A 20,000-nucleotide genomic window follows, 5' to 3' on the forward strand; every position below is an offset into this window, starting at 1 on the left:
GCAGTGACCCAGAGTGGTGCCCAGAGGCGCAGGGGGTTGGTGTGTATGAGTGCCAATGGGCTGGGCCAGTAGATGAGGGGGAATGTTGGAGGGGACACATGAAGGTGGTGCCATGTTGGATCAGCAAACAGCCGGTGTAGGAGGGAAGGAGTAGCAAGCTGCCCATATCTAGTTATGCAGAGGGGAAATCTGCTCTTTATTCTATTTATTTCTCTCTAAATGCACCTCTAATCCCAACAAGAGACCTGTAAAGATAATTATGGCCCAAATCTGGTAACCCAAAGTTGCCTAAATGCCTGCCAACTAAATGCCTGCCATTAAATGTTGCCTTCTTGTTGGTTGCTGTTGGTTACTAGATCTGGAGCAAAGTTTGCACCAATAATGTTTTCCATTGGTTTACTATCCTTCTTAGCATGTTATAGAATACCATATTCTTACCAACTTTGCAATTGGTCTTCATTACTTATTTTTTAAAGTTGTTGAATTATTTGCCTTCTACTTCTGCCACTTTCCAGCTTTCACATGGGGGTCACTGACCCCAGCAGCCAAAAAACTACTGCTAATTAATGTTGTTTTATCACTTATTTTCCTATGCAGGCCCTCTCCCATTCATATTGCCATCTCTCATTCAAACCACTGCTTGGTTGCTAGGGTAAATAAGCTGCTAGCAACCAGATAGCTGCTGAAATACCAAACTAGAGAGCTGCTAAACAAAAAGCTAAATAACTTAAGCAATAAAAAATGAAGACCAAGTGCAAATTGTCTCAGAATAGCAACGTCTAAATCATACTAAAGGTTAATTTAAATGTAAACTGCCCCTTTAAACTTGTTTTCTATTTAACTGCAATACTAGATTATTCCACTGGGTGTCACCACACAGTCACCCTTACAGTTTCACCTCCCTGGTGCAGTTCTAAATAGTACTTGACCTTACATTTATTTTATATTGATATCCGGAGGTTACACCATGCAGCTGTTTTGGGGGGATTGGTTTAGGGGTGGGGGTACAAGTTAGCAAACCAAATGGTAACAGGAAAAATCTGCAGCATTTAAAATCAATTAAATTTGGGATTATGAACGTATGGAGAACTCGCCCAGGGACACACACTCCGACAGGAAAATGACATTTAATAAGAATTTTAATTAAAAAAAGAAGCAGAAAATACAATTTTTCATATATTAAAACCATTACAAAGAGTACAATATATATATATATATAATACATTGTATGTTCCATACAAATGACAGGCATGAAATGTTACGGCCAATCGAACATTATTTACCAAGAATTCATTATAAAATGCAGTCTATTCAGATTAATTAGGTAAAATTACCACTTGAACTACAACTCTCAGCATGTCACCGGAGTTGTAGTTTAACAACAGCCGCTGGGGGATGTGCTGACCCTGCCTTTATTAACTGCATTGGGCCCTCCTTCTATTCTCCCCTTCTGTCTATAGCAAGTTACCATCCACCCCAACCAGGAAGAAATTGGTGCAACCTCCCCAACACTCCCCCCATACCTAGACTCCACTATTGGCTGACAGTTCTTCACCAATCAAAACGTTTCTTTTCCCTTCTGCTTTACAAAACCGAAATATCCTGCATCTCCGCAGCCTCTTTCATTTCTCACACATCCCTCTCACTTTCTCTAACAGATGTAAAACTTGCAGCAATCAAGCCATTGTGAGCCACAGACGCTGGGAGTTGTAGTTCACAGGCTGGAGAGCTGCATAATTGACACCTTATAACAACTTGCTTTTACATTCTGGCAGCACATTTGTTAGAGAGGAGAATCTTAGCAGCCTATTGAAGGTATCATGTTGCTGTCTATGTGACAGGACACACAGTAGGCTCCCCCAGAGATCCCCTCTGTAATGTGCCCTCCTTCTGCACCCATATACCCCCCTCCTGCACCACCCTGCCCTCCCCCTGCTCCACCTTGCCCTCTTCCTGCTCCACTCTCCCCTGCTTCTGCACCACCCACCCTCCTTCTGCTCCCCTCAGCCCTCCTTCTGCTCCACCCACCCCTCCTTCTGCTCCACCCTGCCCTCCTTCTGCACCACTATGCCCTCCTCTTGCACCACCATGATCTCCTCCTGCACCACTATGCCCTCCTTCTGCTCCACCCTGCCCTCCTCCTGCTCCACACTCTATTCCTTCTGCACCACTAAGCCCTCCTCCTGCACCACCATGATCTCCTCCTGCACCACTAAGCCCTCCTCCTGCTCCACCCTGCCCTCCTCCTGCTCCACCCTGCCCTCCCCCTGTTCCACCTTGCCCTCCTAATGGGATTAGGTATTAGAATAAATTCTTTATGGAAGAAATGCTGCTGAGCCCCAAATCAGTTTTTCTCTGGTACTTTATAATATCCTAATACTTCATTGCCCCAAAAAGTGCATAATCGAGTCTGTAGTGTCACCCAAAGAGCTGAACCCAACAGCAGACACAGGCCAAGTACTACTGGCACCTAAGACAATACTTGGTTCTACAGTTAGCAGTAAGTTGACTCCTAAACAGACTATTGTTCAGGAATAAGAAGTTTTCCCAGAAATTCAAAGTGCTTTAACATTCCCACCAGTTGCTCAATCCACTTTTTTGCTGTCACACTTGGGGAGACCAATTGTCTCCAGGAGTCACATTTTTTGTTTGCAATGACCATATTCCCCTTCTACTGGGATCTGATCAGCACCCACCCTGGCTTTGCTATAGAAACACAGTGGATGAGTCTTTTCCATGAAAACAAATCAAAAGAATGATTGTTCCTGCTGTTTTACATACATGACATCCCAGAATTCCTGCTGATTTGCATTCACAGCTTTGGTCTCTCCTCGTTATAAATGTGCTTGTGAATAAAAATACATATATTACAAAAAAAAACTAAAAAGTTTAGAAATGACTTCTGATCTTCTGGGACCTTTGTGGTTCTGTGCAGTTTCTTTGAAGGTAGATGAGTTGCTTGAAATTCTTGGACAAAGTCTCACGGAGCGGCTAGCGAGTCATAGATGACAGTACTACAGAGGACATGCTGAATGGACTCGAGTAGGCATTGGCCAGTCCCTGGATCCCAATAAGCAGGTATCGGCAGCCGGTGCGCACAGCCTTCCCCACATTCTGAAAAGGCACAAGGGAGAAAGATCTTATTGATATATAAAGGCTACAATGGAACTGTGAGTGAATAAATATCTATAAAGTATATAAATATCTTAAAGAACAAAAATGATAGAATATAATGCTGCTAGGGATGCTGGGATTTGTAGTCCAAAGGCAGCCGGAGGGCCACAGTTTGGATATCACAATATAATGTAATAGACAATATAATATGTAGACAGCACAGGCAGAAGGTGTGTATGAATAACCCTATCTCGTATAGAATGACATCAGCCTTGCCGGCCCATATTGCCCTGGGAGCAGATTCTGAGCTTATCATGTGACCTTTAGTCTGGACCCGTTATCGATGTACAAACACTGATAGGGCGCTACCCCGTCCCTGTGTGTTGTTCCCAGCAGGAGAATATCCCTGTCGCTGTGCCGGAACATTGAGTACCTGCTACTTATGAGGGGCCAGAACAATGCCCATAGTTGCACCCCACAGTTACTCCTAGCAACGCTAAAGGTGCTTACAGTAAGGGGGTGCAACACTAAAGGTGCTTACAGTAAGGGGGTGCCAGTTTGGGCCCATCCACCCTATTAGAGGCCGTTATGGGCATTACTCGGATCGCTATCAGGGGCACGGACAGGGGAGAGGCCAATCTCAGTCAGGTCTGCACAATGCTGTCCTTTGGGGGGGACAGAAGGGACTTTGGTCAGGGGCCCATTGCAAAGGGGGTCAGGGCCTATGAGGAGTGTGGGAATAACAGGGCATGGGCAGGCAGAGTGTGGGTAAGATTATGAGGGCACGGTGGGCATTGTATTTTCATTGGGTTCCACTGCCCAGGGGGTGACAGGGAGACTAATAACTGGGGCCCATTGAGGGTAGAACCCAGCTAACTCAGCATTGTACCCACGGGGCAGGTTGGGATCAGTTACCCAGTCATGCAGTGGATTATTAATGGGTCCCACCTTGGGTTTCCAGGCCGAGGCCAAGACCCCTATTATAAACACCTGTAATGTAATTCCCAGTGCTTCTGCCCAACCCGACCCCCAAACTGCCCCCCTCTCCTCTATTCATTGAAGCACTTTGACAGTGTATTTGCATTGAATATTGACTGTTATGGATCTGAGAATGTGTTTATTTGTTATAGGGGGTGCAACCCTCAAATCTTTCACCCAAAGGCTCCAATAAAACAGCGCCCCCTGCTGACAAAATGACAGAAAAGAATGCTTCATTTGCAGAGTCATTGCTTTGGGAAACCTGCTCTACTAGCCACGGCAGGGCAATGACTGTGTAATAAATGTGCAAGTTGTGGCCCTCCAGCTGTCCCAGCATTCCCATCCACCTGGGAGGAATTTTAGTACTTGTAGCCCCCCCAAACCCTGCAAAGCCAAGTGTGACGCCCCTGAGAGACCTGAGTGCAACAATACACGATACTGCTAGTTCAGCAGCCCCGTATGGCAGTGATACATTATATATAAGCCAGAACTGACAGTGCACTCTGACACAGACACAGAGAATGTGGCTAAACTGGCGGAGCAACACGTGGCTTCTGTTATTAATAAGCGACAAGTAAATCAGGAAGAAAAAGCACATCCTACTGCCCCTTAGGCTTCAGATTAATCTCCCACTGCGGCATATAATAGCTAGAATCTCAGCCATAAAGCAGGGCAGGACTGCTGCTTACAATGGGGGGATCAGATAGGATCTGTGCCACTGTGACAGAATGCTCTGTTATACAGATAGCTAGAATCTCAGCCATAAAGCAGGGCAGGACTGCTGCTTACAATGGGGGGATCAGATAGGATCTGTGCCACTGTGACAGAATGCTCTGTTATACAGATAGCTAGAATCTCAGCCATAAAGCAGGGCAGGACTGCTGCTTACAATGGGGGGATCAGATAGGATCTGTGCCACTGTGACAGAATGCTCTGTTATACAGATAGCTAGAATCTCAGCCATAAAGCAGGGCAGGACTGCTGCTTACAATGGGGATCAGATAGGATCTGTGCCACTGTGACAGAATGCTCTGTTATACAGATAGCTAGAATCTCAGCCATAAAGCAGGGCAGGACTGCTGCTTACAATGGGGATCAGATAGGATCTGTGCCACTGTGACAGAATGCTCTGTTATACAGATAGCTAGAATCTCAGCCATAAAGCAGGGCAGGACTGCTGCTTACAATGGGGGGATCAGATAGGATCTGTGCCACTGTGACAGAATGCTCTGTTATACAGATAGCTAGAATCTCAGCCATAAAGCAGGGCAGGACTGCTGCTTACAATGGGGGGATCAGATAGGATCTGTGCCACTGTGACAGAATGCTCTGTTATACAGATAGCTAGAATCTCAGCCATAAAGCAGGGCAGGACTGCTGCTTACAATGGGGGGATCAGATAGGATCTGTGCCACTGTGACAGAATGCTCTGTTATACAGATAGCTAGAATCTCAGCCATAAAGCAGGGCAGGACTGCTGCTTACAATGGGGGATCAGATAGGATCTGTGCCACTGTGACAGAATGCTCTGTTATACAGATAGCTAGAATCTCAGCCATAAAGCAGGGCAGGACTGCTGCTTACAATGGGGGGATCAGATAGGATCTGTGCCACTGTGACAGAATGCTCTGTTATACAGATAGCTAGAATCTCAGCCATAAAGCAGGGCAGGACTGCTGCTTACAATGGGGGGATCAGATAGGATCTGTGCCACTGTGACAGAATGCTCTGTTATACAGATAGCTAGAATCTCAGCCATAAAGCAGGGCAGGACTGCTGCTTACAATGGGGGGGAATAAGATAGGATCTGTGCCACTGTGACAGAATGCTCTGTTATACAGATAGCTAGAATCTCAGCCATAAAGCAGGGCAGGACTGCTGCTTACAATGGGGGGGATCAGATAGGATCTGTGCCACTGTGACAGAATGCTCTGTTATACAGATAGCTAGAATCTCAGCCATAAAGCAGGGCAGGACTGCTGCTTACAATGGGGGGATCAGATAGGATCTGTGCCACTGTGACAGAATGCTCTGTTATACAGATAGCTAGAATCTCAGCCATAAAGCAGGGCAGGACTGCTGCTTACAATGGGGGGGAATAAGATAGGATCTGTGCCACTGTGACAGAATGCTCTGTTATACAGATAGCTAGAATCTCAGCCATAAAGCAGGGCAGGACTGCTGCTTACAATGGGGGGGATCAGATAGGATCTGTGCCACTGTGACAGAATGCTCTGTTATACAGATAGCTAGAATCTCAGCCATAAAGCAGGGCAGGACTGCTGCTTTTGGAAAATTAGCCTAATGGGTAATTAGGCGCCAGTACCCCTCATGTTACCAGGGGCCGCTTTAGGGTGGTACTAGGGGCAGTAATGTCCGTTAGTGAACATTATACACTGTGCTTGGCACAAATGCAACGTGAATTTAATGAAAGGGAACCCTATAGGGAATGCTGACCTTTGTGCCGTTATTGTTTGGCATTAGCCATTTCCTTGTATTCTTATTGGGCCACAGGGACGGCGCTGGCTGCGGGCAGAGAAGGAACTGACCAATCCCAGGGGGCTTCTCCCAGAAGCAAAGGATGTTATGGAAATGCTACATTTATAGCCCTTCATCAGACTCCCAGCAGGGAGGGAAACGCCCCCTTTCTTTATAGCCCAATTGATTTCTTTTTACAAGACTTTAACCCTTAAAATGCTGTCTGAGTTGACGGGCAAAATACACTGGGGAAAAATACCATCGACAGAACGTAAAGGGTTAACAGGGTGGTTCACCTTCAGGTTAACTCTTAGCAGGTTGTAGACTGTCCCATTCTTAGCAACTTTTCAGTTGGTCTTCATTGTGCATTTGTTATCGCTATTAAATTATTTAACTTTCTCTATTGGCTCTTTATAGGGGGTCTTTAATGGGGGTCACTGACCCCGGCAGTAAAAAACCTATTTCTCTGCGCTGCTACAATTTTATTGCTGCTGTTACTTTTTATTGCTTATCTTTCAATTTAGCCAGTTTCCTATTGATATTCCTGTCTCTCTTTGAAACCACTGCCTGGTTGCTAGGGTAGATTGGACCATAACAACAAATTCTACACTGGAGAGCCGCTGATCAAAAAGCTAAAGAAATCAAAAACTGAAAACAATAAAAAAAAAAAACGAAGACCAATTGCAAATTGTCTTGAAATAGCCCTCTCTATATCATACTAAAATTTTAATATATCAATATTGTTTTCTGTTTCTGTTTATTGTTTTCTTCTTAATCCCAGACATCCGGGGAACCCCCCTATCAATTTTTGAAAAAGTGGACTGGTCCTGCTTTTCATCCACATAAAGGTCCCCCCCCCAAACTGCCCCCTTCCCCCATACTCGGCCTTACTATGCAGGGCAGTGAGGGTGGCGCCCCCATCTGGGCATTTCCTATCTGATCCCCAGGCTCCCTGGTACCCAAATGGCATTTGTTAATGTGATCGCTACTGAAAGCAGCATCTGTCTGTCCCTTGTATTCTCTGCACTGCTGGTTCTGACTCCTGAAACAATGTAGCCGCTGTCAGCTGACTGACAGACCTGGAGGAGAACTGATTTCTGCTACATTGTTTCAAAAGTCACAACCAAAGAACCGAAAGGGGTAAACACAATACTGATTTCTGTAACAATAAGTGACAAACCAGTCACAATGTGATATGAATGTATATTGGGAAGTTGCTTACAACTGCATTTTCTTTCATTGTGTGCAACAAATAGGGGCGGGGGGACCCCTGCATACAATAAACTGCCCCAAGGCGCACTCAGTGGGGGCAGCTCCATACTAGCATTATGCAGTGTAAAGGCCTCCTGGTATGTGTATCTGGCACTAGTACAGGGCTCCTTCATCCCCATTAAAAATATATAGGTCTCCCATTTAAAGCTGCAGACAAAAAGCACACCCTGACGGCATATTAACGGGCATAATAAAGGGGTAGTTCACCTTTAAATTAACTTTTAATATGATGTAGACATTGATATTCTGAGGTAGTTTGCAATTGGTTCGCATTTTTTATCTTAAGTGGTGTTTCAGTTATTTAGCTTTTTGTTCAGCAGCTCTCCATTTCAGCAGCTACCTGGTTGCTACGGTCTTGTTTACGTTAGCAATCAGGCAGGGGGTTAAATGAAAGACCGGGATATGAATAGGAGAGGGGCTGAATAGTAAGATAAGTAATACAAAGTAACAATATTCATAAATTTCATAAGCAAAAAACTATAAAAAATTAATAATGAAGACCAACTGCAAAGTTGCTAAGAATAGGACATTCTATAACATAATACAAGTTAATGTAAAGGTGACCCACACATAAATAGCATGAGCTATGGTGTATGTAGCCTGAGCTCCCTGCTACACTCTCCAAGGGACGTCAGTCTAGAGAGTCAGCGAAGAGAGAGAGAGACGGCCAAAGGTCTGAATGACATCATTATTACATCATGAGGCATCAATGAGCTCATTCCTGACTTGCTTAATATCAATACATAAAGGAACAGCCCCGAATCCACATTGTACTGGGATATTCCCAAAAATATAGGGGGGTATGAACCTGCCCACCCCTCCCCCCATTTAGTTATACCTGCACATGTAAATGCTGGGCCCTTACAGGGGCACACACTATATACCCCTTATACACCCCCTGTAGACCCTCTATAGACCCCCTATAGACCCCCCATAGACCCCTTATAGACCCTCTATAGACCCCTTATAGACCCCACCGTGGTCAAATTAATTTAATTTTAATTACAAGATTCCATATAGTGACATAAAGCAGTAACAGAATTGCTTTGGTTTCACATGGGTTACTATCAGTCTCCCTTGGAATCAGCTGAATTAGTTTCACTAGAGATAAGCTCTGTATAAACAACACCCCTTCCTCCATCCCTTTGTTGCAACTCACCCAAGATCAACATGTCTGGATTGGAGAATCTTATGTGACAGAGGGAACTTTATTTAACAATAATAAGTGAGTTACTAGGGGTTGACAATGTGATCATTCTAAGCAAGGAACTAAATGAAGAGTTTCCCTGCCTCACCAGGCTCTGATTTGAGTTTGATTTCCCTGGTGCTTCCTGTGCCTTTCAGCAATTTCTCTCTCTCTAGTGCTTAAATATTAGATTGTAAGCTCTTTGGATCAGGGTCTCACTAATCCAGAGCAATTATTATTTTTATTATTATTACACTGCATATATGAGCTACAATAAAGATTATTATACTCCCTATAATGCCTAAAATATAGTTGGACTGTACTTAACTTTCAATTAACTCTTTATGGACCCTAGGACTGTGTGGGCTGAACCAACAAAACACAAGGAAGGGAGACTTCTTACTGTATTAATTACACAGGGAGCCCCCCACACAGAATACTGAACCCATAGTAGGGACAGGGAGCCCCCCCACACAGAATACTGAACCCATAGTAGGTACAGATGCCCCACTCATAACAGGGGCCCCCCACCCCAGCCTGGCACATATGGTGCCCCACTCATAACAGGCATCGGCCCCCCCAGCCTAGCCTGGCACATATGGTGCCCCACTCATACCAGGGATCGGCCCCAAACCCCAGCCTGGCACATATGGTGCCCCACTCATACCAGGCATCCGCCCCCCACCCCAGCCTGGCACATATGGAGCCCCACTCATACCAGGGATCGGCCCCCCACCCCAGCCTGGCACATATGGAGCCCCACTCATACCAGGGATCGCCCCCCCCCAGCCCAGCCTGGCACATATGGAGCCCCACTCATACCAGGGATCGGCCCCCCAGCCTGGCACATATGGAGCCCCACTCATACCAGGGATCGGCCCCCCACCCCAGCCTGGCACATATGGAGCCCCACTCATACCAGGGATCGGCCCCCCAGCCTGGCACATATGGAGCCCCACTCATACCAGGGATCGGCCCCCCACCCCAGCCTGGCACATATGGAGCCCCACTCATACCAGGGATCGGCCCCCCACCCCAGCCTGGCACATATGGAGCCCCACTCATACCAGGGATCGGCCCCCCACCCCAGCCTGGCACATATGGAGCCCCACTCATACCAGGGATCGGCCCCCCAGCCTGGCACATATGGAGCCCCACTCATACCAGGGATCTGCCCCCCAGCCTGGCACATATGGAGCCCCACTCATACCAGGGATCGGCCCCCCAGCCTGGCACATATGGAGCCCCACTCATACCAGGGATCGGCCCCCCAGCCTGGCACACATGGAGCCCACACTCATACCAGGGATCGGCCCCCCAGCCTGGCACATATGGAGCCCCACTCATACCAGGGATCGGCCCCCCAGCCTGGCACATATGGAGCCCCACTCATACCAGGGATCTGCCCCCCAGCCTGGCACACATGGAGCCCACACTCATACCAGGGATCAGCCCCCCAGCCTGGCACATATGGAGCCCCACTCATACCAGGGATCTGCCACCCAGCCTGGCACACATGGAGCCCCACTCATACCAGGGATCAGCCCCCCAGCCTGGCACACATGGAGCCCCACTCATACCAGGGATCTGCCCCCCAGCCTGGCACATATGGAGCCCACACTCACCTTGGCATACTTCTTTACTTTCTGCTTTCTCTTATAAGCCCTCTCCTGGGGGCCCTCCTTCTCCTCTGCCGCCTCCTCTAGGGGCTCGTACCTCTCCGGCAGGGAAGCCACATGCACCTTCTTGCTGCTGCCCTTCTGTCTCTTCTTCTTGCCCTTGGGCTCTGTGCCCCGGGGTACCTGGCTGCCCCCCAGCTGCTCCTGTGCCACCTTCCCTTCATCCTCTACACAGGTGCCCTTACCCTCCTCCGGGCTCAGCTTGCGGTACTTGTTCTTCTTTCTGCGTTTAAGCTTGTAGCCCCCCGGCATACTGCCACTGGCCAGAGCCCGAAATCACCTGCGACTGCCGCAACTGCGCTGCTCTGGGTAAAACCCCACTGACAAGTGTCGGACTTCGATCCCTCCAGTATAGGAATGTGTGTGCTCACTGCTCCCACCTAGCGGCTGTGTCGGGCTCCTACAATAACAAAGGCAATAATCCGGAGCCAGATATTGGAATATGCAGTTCCTATGGGCTCTCGTCTCCCACCTAGCGGCTGTATTGCGATACTACACTAATCTCCGCAGGCTCCGGCACCCCGCTGCCCCAGTGTCGGCCTTTGTTCTGTGGCTCCTCAGGGACCCCAACTTCATTGTACTCCCAGCTAAATATGGCAGGGTCTATTTATTGACAGACACTCTCACAGGATGTCCCCTCCCTTCCAACCATTGTGTTTCATCCCCTGCCAATGTTCTCACCATTTATGTCATCCGCTCCGCCCTATTTATCAACGAGGGAAAATGGGATTTTAGGCGCATTTCGAGCAGTGGGTGAAGGGAAAGTACATATTAGCGTTTGATAACGATTTCCCTACTGATCAGTTATGGAATGGGGAAAGCAGAGAAATTCCAAGCGCTACATATTGTCCCAATTTACTAACAACTTTTCTGTCGCTCAGAAAGTTAAATCAATGTTTGGACAAAGTCGCCCATTTAGCCATTGATTAAAATGTCTTCAACTACTGTGAGTGAACTCCATTCTGCCCTTTGGGGGTATAAGTGCCCAGGGCCAATCAGGAGTTTGGATTCTGACAGCCCTTACAGTGATCTAAATTGAATGAATTGAAAATGATTAAAGAATTGTTCCGGTGTAGAAAATAGTTAAAAAGTAAATGTTAGGAAGTTTCATCAATCTGCCCCATAGTAACAAGAAAAATGGGTTGTTCTGTTTGGCTAACACACATACAATCAGCTGAGCTAATTCAACTTGAGATAATGAGCTGTGTATAAACAACCCCCTTCCAACTGTCTTTGTTGCACTGATGGGGGGGGGGTCTGTATCCTAGTTCCTAGTTGATCTACTTCCCACAGTGATCTACTTCCCACAGTGATCTACTTCCCACAGTGATCTACTTCCCACAGTGATCTACTTCCCACAGTGACCCCACAGTTATTTATGCGGTTGGTGTTAAAGTTAGCCCCTGGCGGATAGGGTGAGGTAGCAGGCCTAGGGAATAGGGGGAGTGGGTAAGTGGGTCTCTGTAGGTAAGGTTCTACTCGACTGGACCCACATATGATCCTACTGCCATCCAAATAGCCTGGCACTTTTCAGGAGCTTTATCACTTTCCCATTAAACTCTATGGGGAGAAGTGTTGATTTTGGACCCTTTGGCACTAACAGAACACATTGGGCCCAGCAGGCAGAATCTATGCCGTAGGCAGCAGTTACACTCGGTACTTATACTTTCCAGGTGGTTAAAAGGGAACTACATGAAAAACAATTCTTTACATGTATTCTACATTTGCACTGGTTTTAAAGCAATTTGTAAATGAAACTGAACCTTTGTCCCATTGTATACATTCTCTGCATTGCTGGTTCTGACTATTGAATCAATGTAGTAGAAGCCAGACAGACCTGGATGAGAGCTGCTAAGGAAAGAGATACAGATTGTTTTTCTATAGCAAATACATGCCAATAAAGTGTAAAGCCAGTGAACAATGACATGGGATGCATAATGGAATGTTGCTTACAATACTATTTTCTTTCATTATGCAAAAAATAAACCTGTTTTTAGGTGGATTTTCCCTTTAATAGAGTCATGTTTTGGGAACCATACCTGAAGGTGCAGTACAGAGCGGGCAGGGGGGTTTATAGGGTTAAACATTCCAGGCACAAATCCGCAGCATGACATTCCGTAGCCAAGAGCCGGCCATGTGATCCCTGCTGGGCTCCCACAGAATCAAAGGGCCAGTTCTCTTCCAGGGCCCCGGGCTCAGCACATGTGACAGCTTTGCCTGCAACAATTCTCATTATATGGGGAGGTCTGTGCTGCGCCAGCGTGCCAAGGGGCAGCTCCAGTAATGCCAACACTGAATTCCACAGCTTTAAGTTATAGTCCTGCATGTCTTTCCTACATTTTTTTATTTTTCCATCCCCCAAATAACTACATTATACTGAGCAGTAATGGGACGTAGATATAATGCAGCCCCTGAACATTAGAACTGCTTTCAGCTAACCTATTGTTTCTCCTACTCCCATGTAACTGGAGGAGTCCCAAGCCGGACTTGGATTTCTTACTATTGAGTGCTATTCTGATACCTACTGGGAGCTGCTATCTTGCTCCCTTCCCATTGTTCTGCTGATCGGCTGCTGGGGGTGAGGGGAGGGGGGGATATCACTCCAACTTGCAGCGCAGCAGTAAAGTGTGAGTGAAGTTTATCACGCCACAGGTCACATGGCTGTGGCACCCTGGGAAATGAAGAATATGGCTAGCCCCATGGGAAAAACAGATTACAATGCAGGATTCTGCTGGAAAAGCTCTATTACCTGATGTGGCTTGAAAAAAAATGTGTTTTCCCATGTCAGTATCCCTTTAAGGCAAAGGAGGGTCCTCGAATGCACAGGTTTCAGCCCACTAATCCCTGGGATACATTCCTGCCACCCCAAGTCTGAAATCTTCAGCTCGCTGAAGGAAATGCATAAGGAACAGACTTGAAAATATAAATACAGTATCTATTATATCTATAAATGCCCAGTGGCCCCTCAGAGTGCAAAGGAAGTATATTGGGCCCCCAGATGTTGCTCCCAGTGGCCTCAAAGTAGGTGCCATTTTTACATTTCTGGCTTGGAGACAAGTATTGAAAGCCCAGAGACACAGTTTTGCCCCAAGCGAAACCTCCTGCAGGCCAGCAGTCCCCATGGGGCTACCAAATAGCCAATCACAGCCCTTGTTAAACATCCCCAAAGAACCATTTTCCTGCTTGTGCGACTCCCCAACACATTTTACATTTGAATGCGAGTCCTACATAGTGAATTATATACCCCCTATTGCAAAATATAAGGATATTATAAGTTACCGAGGAGTTATACAACTAAAGTTATGATTCATTCTCGGTCATGTTACTCCGACGTGACTTCTAATATCCTTATAACTAGGGATGCACCCAAGCCACTTTTTTGGGTTCGTCTGAACCCCCGAACCCAACCCGACGGAGTCGCCCAAATACCGAACTGGGTTAAAAAATCCCCCACCCCCCATAACATGTAACCCTTCAGAACGCTAATTCATGCTTAGTAGCATTCGGTTCGGCACAGAGCAAGGATTTGGGCGAAATTGAATACTTTGAAAAAAGGCTGGATTTGGCCCAAGTCCCGAACCGAATCCGGAGCATCCCTACTTTATAATACATGTCACAAGTCATGTGACAAAAATTACATCACTGAGCACTGATTATAACCGATGTCATCACTGAGCACCAATTATAAGGATATATATATTTATACCGTATATTGGACTGGGGAGTAACCTAGTGGGCCCAATGGATGGCGGAGTGGGGTACGGTGCAGGGGGGAGCAGGAGCTAGATACTGGGATGGGTGGGCCCCCAGGTAGTTGCCCCATTGGGCCCCTGAAGCCCCAGTCCGACCCTGCCGCGTGGGTAGAAAGGACAAGTAATAATAAGAGGGTACAAGATCTTTGTTACGAGAACTGTTCAAGTAGATTTTAATAGAGTGCACCGAAGAGTGAATATCTTGCATCAAAATGTCATTAAGTACACTAAATAAAGGGGAGGGGGGGGTAAACTCTCTCTTTATCACCCTTTTTTTTTTCCTAAGGCAACAATACATGTCCATTTTTAGAAAGAAAACCATCGCAAAAGAAAACAAAAGAGTAAAGCTACGTCACATGGTTACAGTACGTTTTTGTACGGATTTCGTCAAATCTCAATCAGGAAGCCTCGGTAGTAACAATAATAATAATAAAAAAAAAAAAGAAAGAAAAGCCATGGCAACAATAACATTTAAATAAAAAGAAACGGATGGGAATGGGGGGGGAACAAATAAAGGTCCATCACAGCTTTAGTGGAGAATTTCTGAACCAATGAGCCCCCCGGGGGGGAGGGGCCTCTCGCTATCAGGGGCCGGCCACAAACAACGCGTTTTGCACAGTCAGTACGACATTAAATAACATTGCACCATCCAACCTGTAACAGGTTAGTTTCATAAAATAAAAAAGTAGTAAAATGTACCAGCACTAGTGGTTCTCTCTCTCTCTCTCGCTTTTTTTTTTCTTTTACACTAATTAAAAAAAATTATATATTTATATATATATATTTGTTTGTGTTTGTTTGAGGCGGTCGCCTTATTACAAAGCTGCACATTACAAGCATAATGAACTGGAATAAATACACGTAGGGTGAGGGGGGGGGGATCTGGTAAAAATATTAAAGCACTGGCAACACAAGAACAAAATGATACAACCACGTCGGCAGAGGTCACTGTAATAACGTTACCAAATCCTAAATGGCGGCTGGAGTGGGAGGGGTAGGCGGCAGTTAGAAAAAGGCTCCCAGGCCCTGCCCGGGGGCAAGAGATGAAGGAGAAGCAAATAAATATTTAGCAGTGATTGGAGTCTCAGCTGTAGGTTATGGTCTATAGAGAAACCAGAACCCTATACGGAACTCTTATTTACGCCTGAAAACCCAATGTTGAATGTACCATACGGCATGTTATAGTCGCTTTCTGCTTGCATGGAGAATATGGTTTTCTGTTTGACTCAGGGGAAGCAATCTCAGGGGCCCAGAAGTGTAGAGGGGCCCTAATTAAAGAGCAAATTCACTATATCTTGGTACAATAGGTCAATTTACCAACGTTTTGGGGCCCTAAAGTGAATCAGCTATGGGGCCCTAAAGTGAATCTGCTATGGGGCCCATAAACAAAGCCACATCACCGGGTCGACTGTTCGACTTCCTGCCAGCGTTGCTTAGAAATGGAAGTTAGTAGCGGGCGTTTGGTCGCCATCAACAAAAAGGTTTCCCTTGTAGCCAATGACATCACTAAGCACCGATAATAACTGATGACATCACTAAGGAAAATCATTTTCAGGATAGTCATGGCTAATTAGGATTCAGATTCAGGCGAATTCTTTACGAAGGATTCAGGGGATCGGCCGAATCCGAAAAAGTGGATTCTTTAATCTCCATGTATATTAGTGAGCTAGAGTGCCCACATTTTTCATACATAGTGATTAGTTTGAGAATGAACTGCAGGGGTGGTTCATCTTAAAGTTAACTTTTAGTATGTTATAGAATGGCCAATTCTAAGCAACTTTTCAATTGGTCTTCATTATTTATTTGTTATAGTTTTTGAATGATGTGCCTTCTTCTGCATCTTTCCAGTTTTCAAATGGGGGGTCACTGACCCCGGCAGCCAAAAAAACCCCATTGTTCTCTGTTATATTTTATTATAGGTACGGGACCTGTTCTCCAGAATGCTCGGGACCTGGGGATTTCTGAATAAGGGGTCTTTCCGTAATTTGTATCTCCATACAAAAAAAGGAGTTAAAAGCGGTTTAAACTCAATATGATTGTTTTTCCCCCAATAAGGATTAAGGGATCCCATCCCTGTACTTATCTTTCTATTCAAATCCCCTATAAATATATCTGTCTCTTATTCAAACCAATCCTAGGTTGCTACGGCAATTCAAACCCTAGCAACCAGATAACTGCTGACATTTTAAAATGGAGAGCTGCTAAACAAAGGGTAAAATAATTAAGAAACCACAAATAAAAAAATGAAGACCAACCACTTTAACATCTCAAATGGGTATCAGCTAATTTGCCCTATAAAAGAAATGACATCATTAAGAGCTGTTTATAAGGTTTTAATTTATAGGATATTCATTATCTTGCTTATTATATATATATATATATATATATATATATATATATATATATATATATATATATATATATATATATATATAAATAATACTTAAGGACAAATTAACTCTTATTGTGAGGAGCTTATTAGGTCTATTAGGGCAATTACATACACAGGCTATGGCTAAATGGGTGCATTAGGGCTTATGTCACTACCCTTGCACTACAAATATACCCCTGATGTTAATAGCAGTGAATGCCAGAGTGGGTTGGGGGCATGAAACCTGGAAAAGTGGCACTGGGCTCAGAGTAAATGCCAGTTCAGGGGTTGATTTAGGGAGAAAGTCTATTTGCTCCAATGGAATCCATGCTTGAGGGACAACTAGTTTGAGAATAGGGGGCGAAAACTCACTAGCAAAGTCCTACCACTGCACAACGGTTGATAAATCAATGTTTTTTCCCTATATCTGTAGCCTTGTTATGAGCCATGAGGGGGTCCTTACCAAAAGTTGCGACTGGAGGGAAAGATGGAAATAAAAAAAAGTCCAACATGGGCCAAGAATATTAAAGATTTAGGGACAATACTATATATCCATATTACATTAGCAGTTCTCCAATGAGAAGGCCTCTAGTTGTAGCCTCCACAAACAAAAATGTCACCCTCCTCTATCACTGTAATCTGTTCCTTCAAAACGTAGGAATAAATACCATTTTATATGCTGAAATCCAGCTGCAAAACTGTTCTTCTCTTTCTGCATCATTTGAAATCCTGGCAGGGGAGGAGGGACTAAAACACTGATGTTACAAATTGTAACAACTTTTCCACAGCTTACGGACAGCGTGCAGGAACTACATAACCCACAATGCATTGCACTGGGATGTTCCTTTCCTTATTGACATCACGTGTGCAGCAGGGAATTGTGGGATTGGGAGGATGCAGGCTGAGGACAGGCGGCTACTGTCACATTTTATTTGAGTCACAAAGTAGCCAGCCAGATCCGCAGGGGAACAGGGGGCGGGGCTTAGGGAACTGTTCCAAACCAGACTATTACATTAAACATCAAGAAAAGGCTGCATATTGTCTAACCGATGTATATTGAAAAGTTGCTTGAAATTATGTTTTCTTTTCAAGAAGCTTACCGTACGTGTTTGGGTGAAGTTCCCCTTTAAAATTCTGTGCCCTTAAGTGTTTTAGGTTTAGTGTGCTCTTCAGATCAAGCACTTCATTTACTCCTCCCTACATATCTGTACCCCCAATAGTGATGGAATAAAACATTTTCATCAGTCATCATCATCATTTTTCTTCGGGACCTGGGGATCACTTCCAGCCCCTGTCTATTAAAACACAGGCTATTGGCTGAGGCCTTTTAACCACGCCTTCCCGGCTGACAATGGAGATTAGCTTTTAGCGTTTCCCTAGCATCCCCCCATTCTCATTTTTATGATGAAAGCAGAAAGGCGACTATAGGAAAATCATTTTTTTTATGCCACTTCCAGGTCTCCTATGGTTTTGAGGAACAAATTACATTTTTTTTTTTTATTTAGGATAAAAGTGTACCTTTAAGGGGCGGTAAAGCAAGAAAATGAGGCGCTAGGTGCACGGAGATATCTCTCTTAGGAGTGTAGGGTGGTAAAAAAAAAATAAAAAAAAATAATAAGAATAAAGGCTTTCTGACCATCTCACACGTTTCAGCCCATGCAATGTTAGACGTTGATCATAAACAAAATGGCGGCCCTCTGGCACTGATGCCACATGTACTATTTAACACTGAATAAATGCTTCCCCGCTAGCGCCACGGCTTATGCTTCCGTCTATGGCTGCACCATCTCTGATGGCGAATCGGATGCCTGGGATCTGCGTGATGAAGATGCTACAGCTGGCAGCGATGCCCTTCCTTCACATTTTTCTTTTAAAAAAAGAATATATACAAGGTGTTATTAAGCCATGCCAGAGCTAGAGGTCTCCTATGCGTTACTCTGGGGGCGCTCGCTTAGGGGGAAGCTACACATTTTTTTAGCAATGTAAACCCAGAGTTACCAATGTTATCGACCTACGTGATTGTGCAGCTCAACTCCCAGAATCGTATCTGGAAAAGAATGGAGAATGATGCCCCGGGGCAACTGAAATAAAATCGTCATCCTTACTGTAAACGTTTTTCCATTCTTAAACACTGTCCGGAACAAATAGCACAACAAGCAAAAGATAATCTTCACTAAAGGCTCATCACATGTATCACAGGTTCTCTGCGCCTAACTCTGCCCTGCTCTGGAACAGTGGATAGATCACCCAAAATGTGAAACAGTCATGGTTTGGTTTCAAACCCTTATACGATAGCTGTGGATTTGTTTTTTTTGTTAAATAATGGCCATATTGAAACGTTACAAAACTGAAAAAAAAAAAAAGTAAAAATAAATCATCCTCTCGTTAAACAATAAGGAAGAACGCCGTCATCCAGAATCCGGAACAAAAACACTGAACGTAGATCTCTGTACAGTAAAACTACTAAACCCAGCTATACAAGATCTGCTTCGTCTGAGCAATCAGTCGTCTATTATACAATTCTATGAACATCGACTGAGAACAGAATGTTCTAGATCATCACCTGTACATGACACAGACGGTTGACTAATGCAGAAGTGGTGCTTGATTTCAGATTGTACAATTCATCATAGCTATGTATAACCTTATTGCAGTAAGGGCATTTTGTGTAAGAGGAAGGCTCGCGTGCCCGGAGTAATAATGCCCTTTACTGGTTCAGATGCCCAAATGTGCCACGACAAGCCTACGGGGCTCAGCAGTACACTCAGACACTGGACGTCACTCTGACCGTTACCCGTTGAGGGATCAAATTCACAGTTTTAGCTCATTAGCAATTTTGGACGCAATGTTCTTGAAGGCGATAGATGTCCCAGATATCCTCTTGAAGCGCACACCATTGAGGGACAGGCGAGGCAGCTTGCACACCTCCATTTCCCACTGTACAAGGCTGTCTTGTCGGGCATCCCCGTGGACACAGAAGAGAAGGAAGCGCTCCTTCTGCTCGTAGTCACAATTGTTGGCATCCAGCACTTTGCGGATCTCCCTCATCATGTCGTTGGGGTCCATAGAGCTGGTGGTCTTCATGCTCCAGGTGAAGCGTAAAGATCGTGGCTTTGAGTCCTTTGCATCTTCCCTTTCCCGCTCCTTTGGCTCACCTGAGGTGCTCCTGG

The 20,000-nt window shown here is 45.3% G+C and overlaps 2 protein-coding genes across 3 annotated transcripts in view; both read right to left on the minus strand.

The window, feature by feature from the left end:
• Positions 1-1,121: 1,121 nt before the first annotated feature.
• c5h1orf115 (chromosome 5 C1orf115 homolog) lies at positions 1,122-11,583 on the minus strand. Its single transcript, XM_004914791.4, has 2 exons — positions 10,654-11,583; positions 1,122-3,114 (listed from the first exon to the last, which is right to left on the minus strand). Exons 1-2 carry the CDS (start codon positions 10,957-10,959, stop codon positions 2,992-2,994), a joined length of 429 nt encoding a protein of 142 aa, XP_004914848.1. The 5' UTR covers positions 10,960-11,583; the 3' UTR covers positions 1,122-2,991.
• Positions 11,584-18,237: 6,654 nt separating this feature from the next.
• Positions 18,238-20,000, minus strand: part of mark1 (MAP/microtubule affinity-regulating kinase 1) — a 97,492-nt gene continuing 95,729 nt past the window's right edge. For both annotated transcript variants that reach the window (XM_004914790.4, XM_002936023.5), the window contains one exon: positions 18,238-19,996. In XM_004914790.4, the coding sequence (XP_004914847.1) occupies positions 19,642-19,996 (355 nt within the window). In that variant the 3' untranslated portion in view covers positions 18,238-19,641. The remainder of the gene's footprint in view (positions 19,997-20,000) is intronic.

This window comes from Xenopus tropicalis, chromosome 5, assembly GCF_000004195.4.
Source record: "Xenopus tropicalis strain Nigerian chromosome 5, UCB_Xtro_10.0, whole genome shotgun sequence".
Classification (NCBI taxonomy): Eukaryota; Metazoa; Chordata; class Amphibia; order Anura; family Pipidae; genus Xenopus; species Xenopus tropicalis.

Excerpts from the sequence above, each read along its gene's own strand:
- c5h1orf115 (XM_004914791.4), bottom strand. The coding sequence starts at position 10,959 with ATGCCGGGGGGCTACAAGCTTAAACGCAGAAAGAAGAACAAGTACCGC. Across the intron at positions 3,115-10,653 it reads AAGTAAAGAAGTATGCCAAG|AATGTGGGGAAGGCTGTGCG; the intron begins GTGAGTGTGGGC and ends GTGCCTTTTCAG.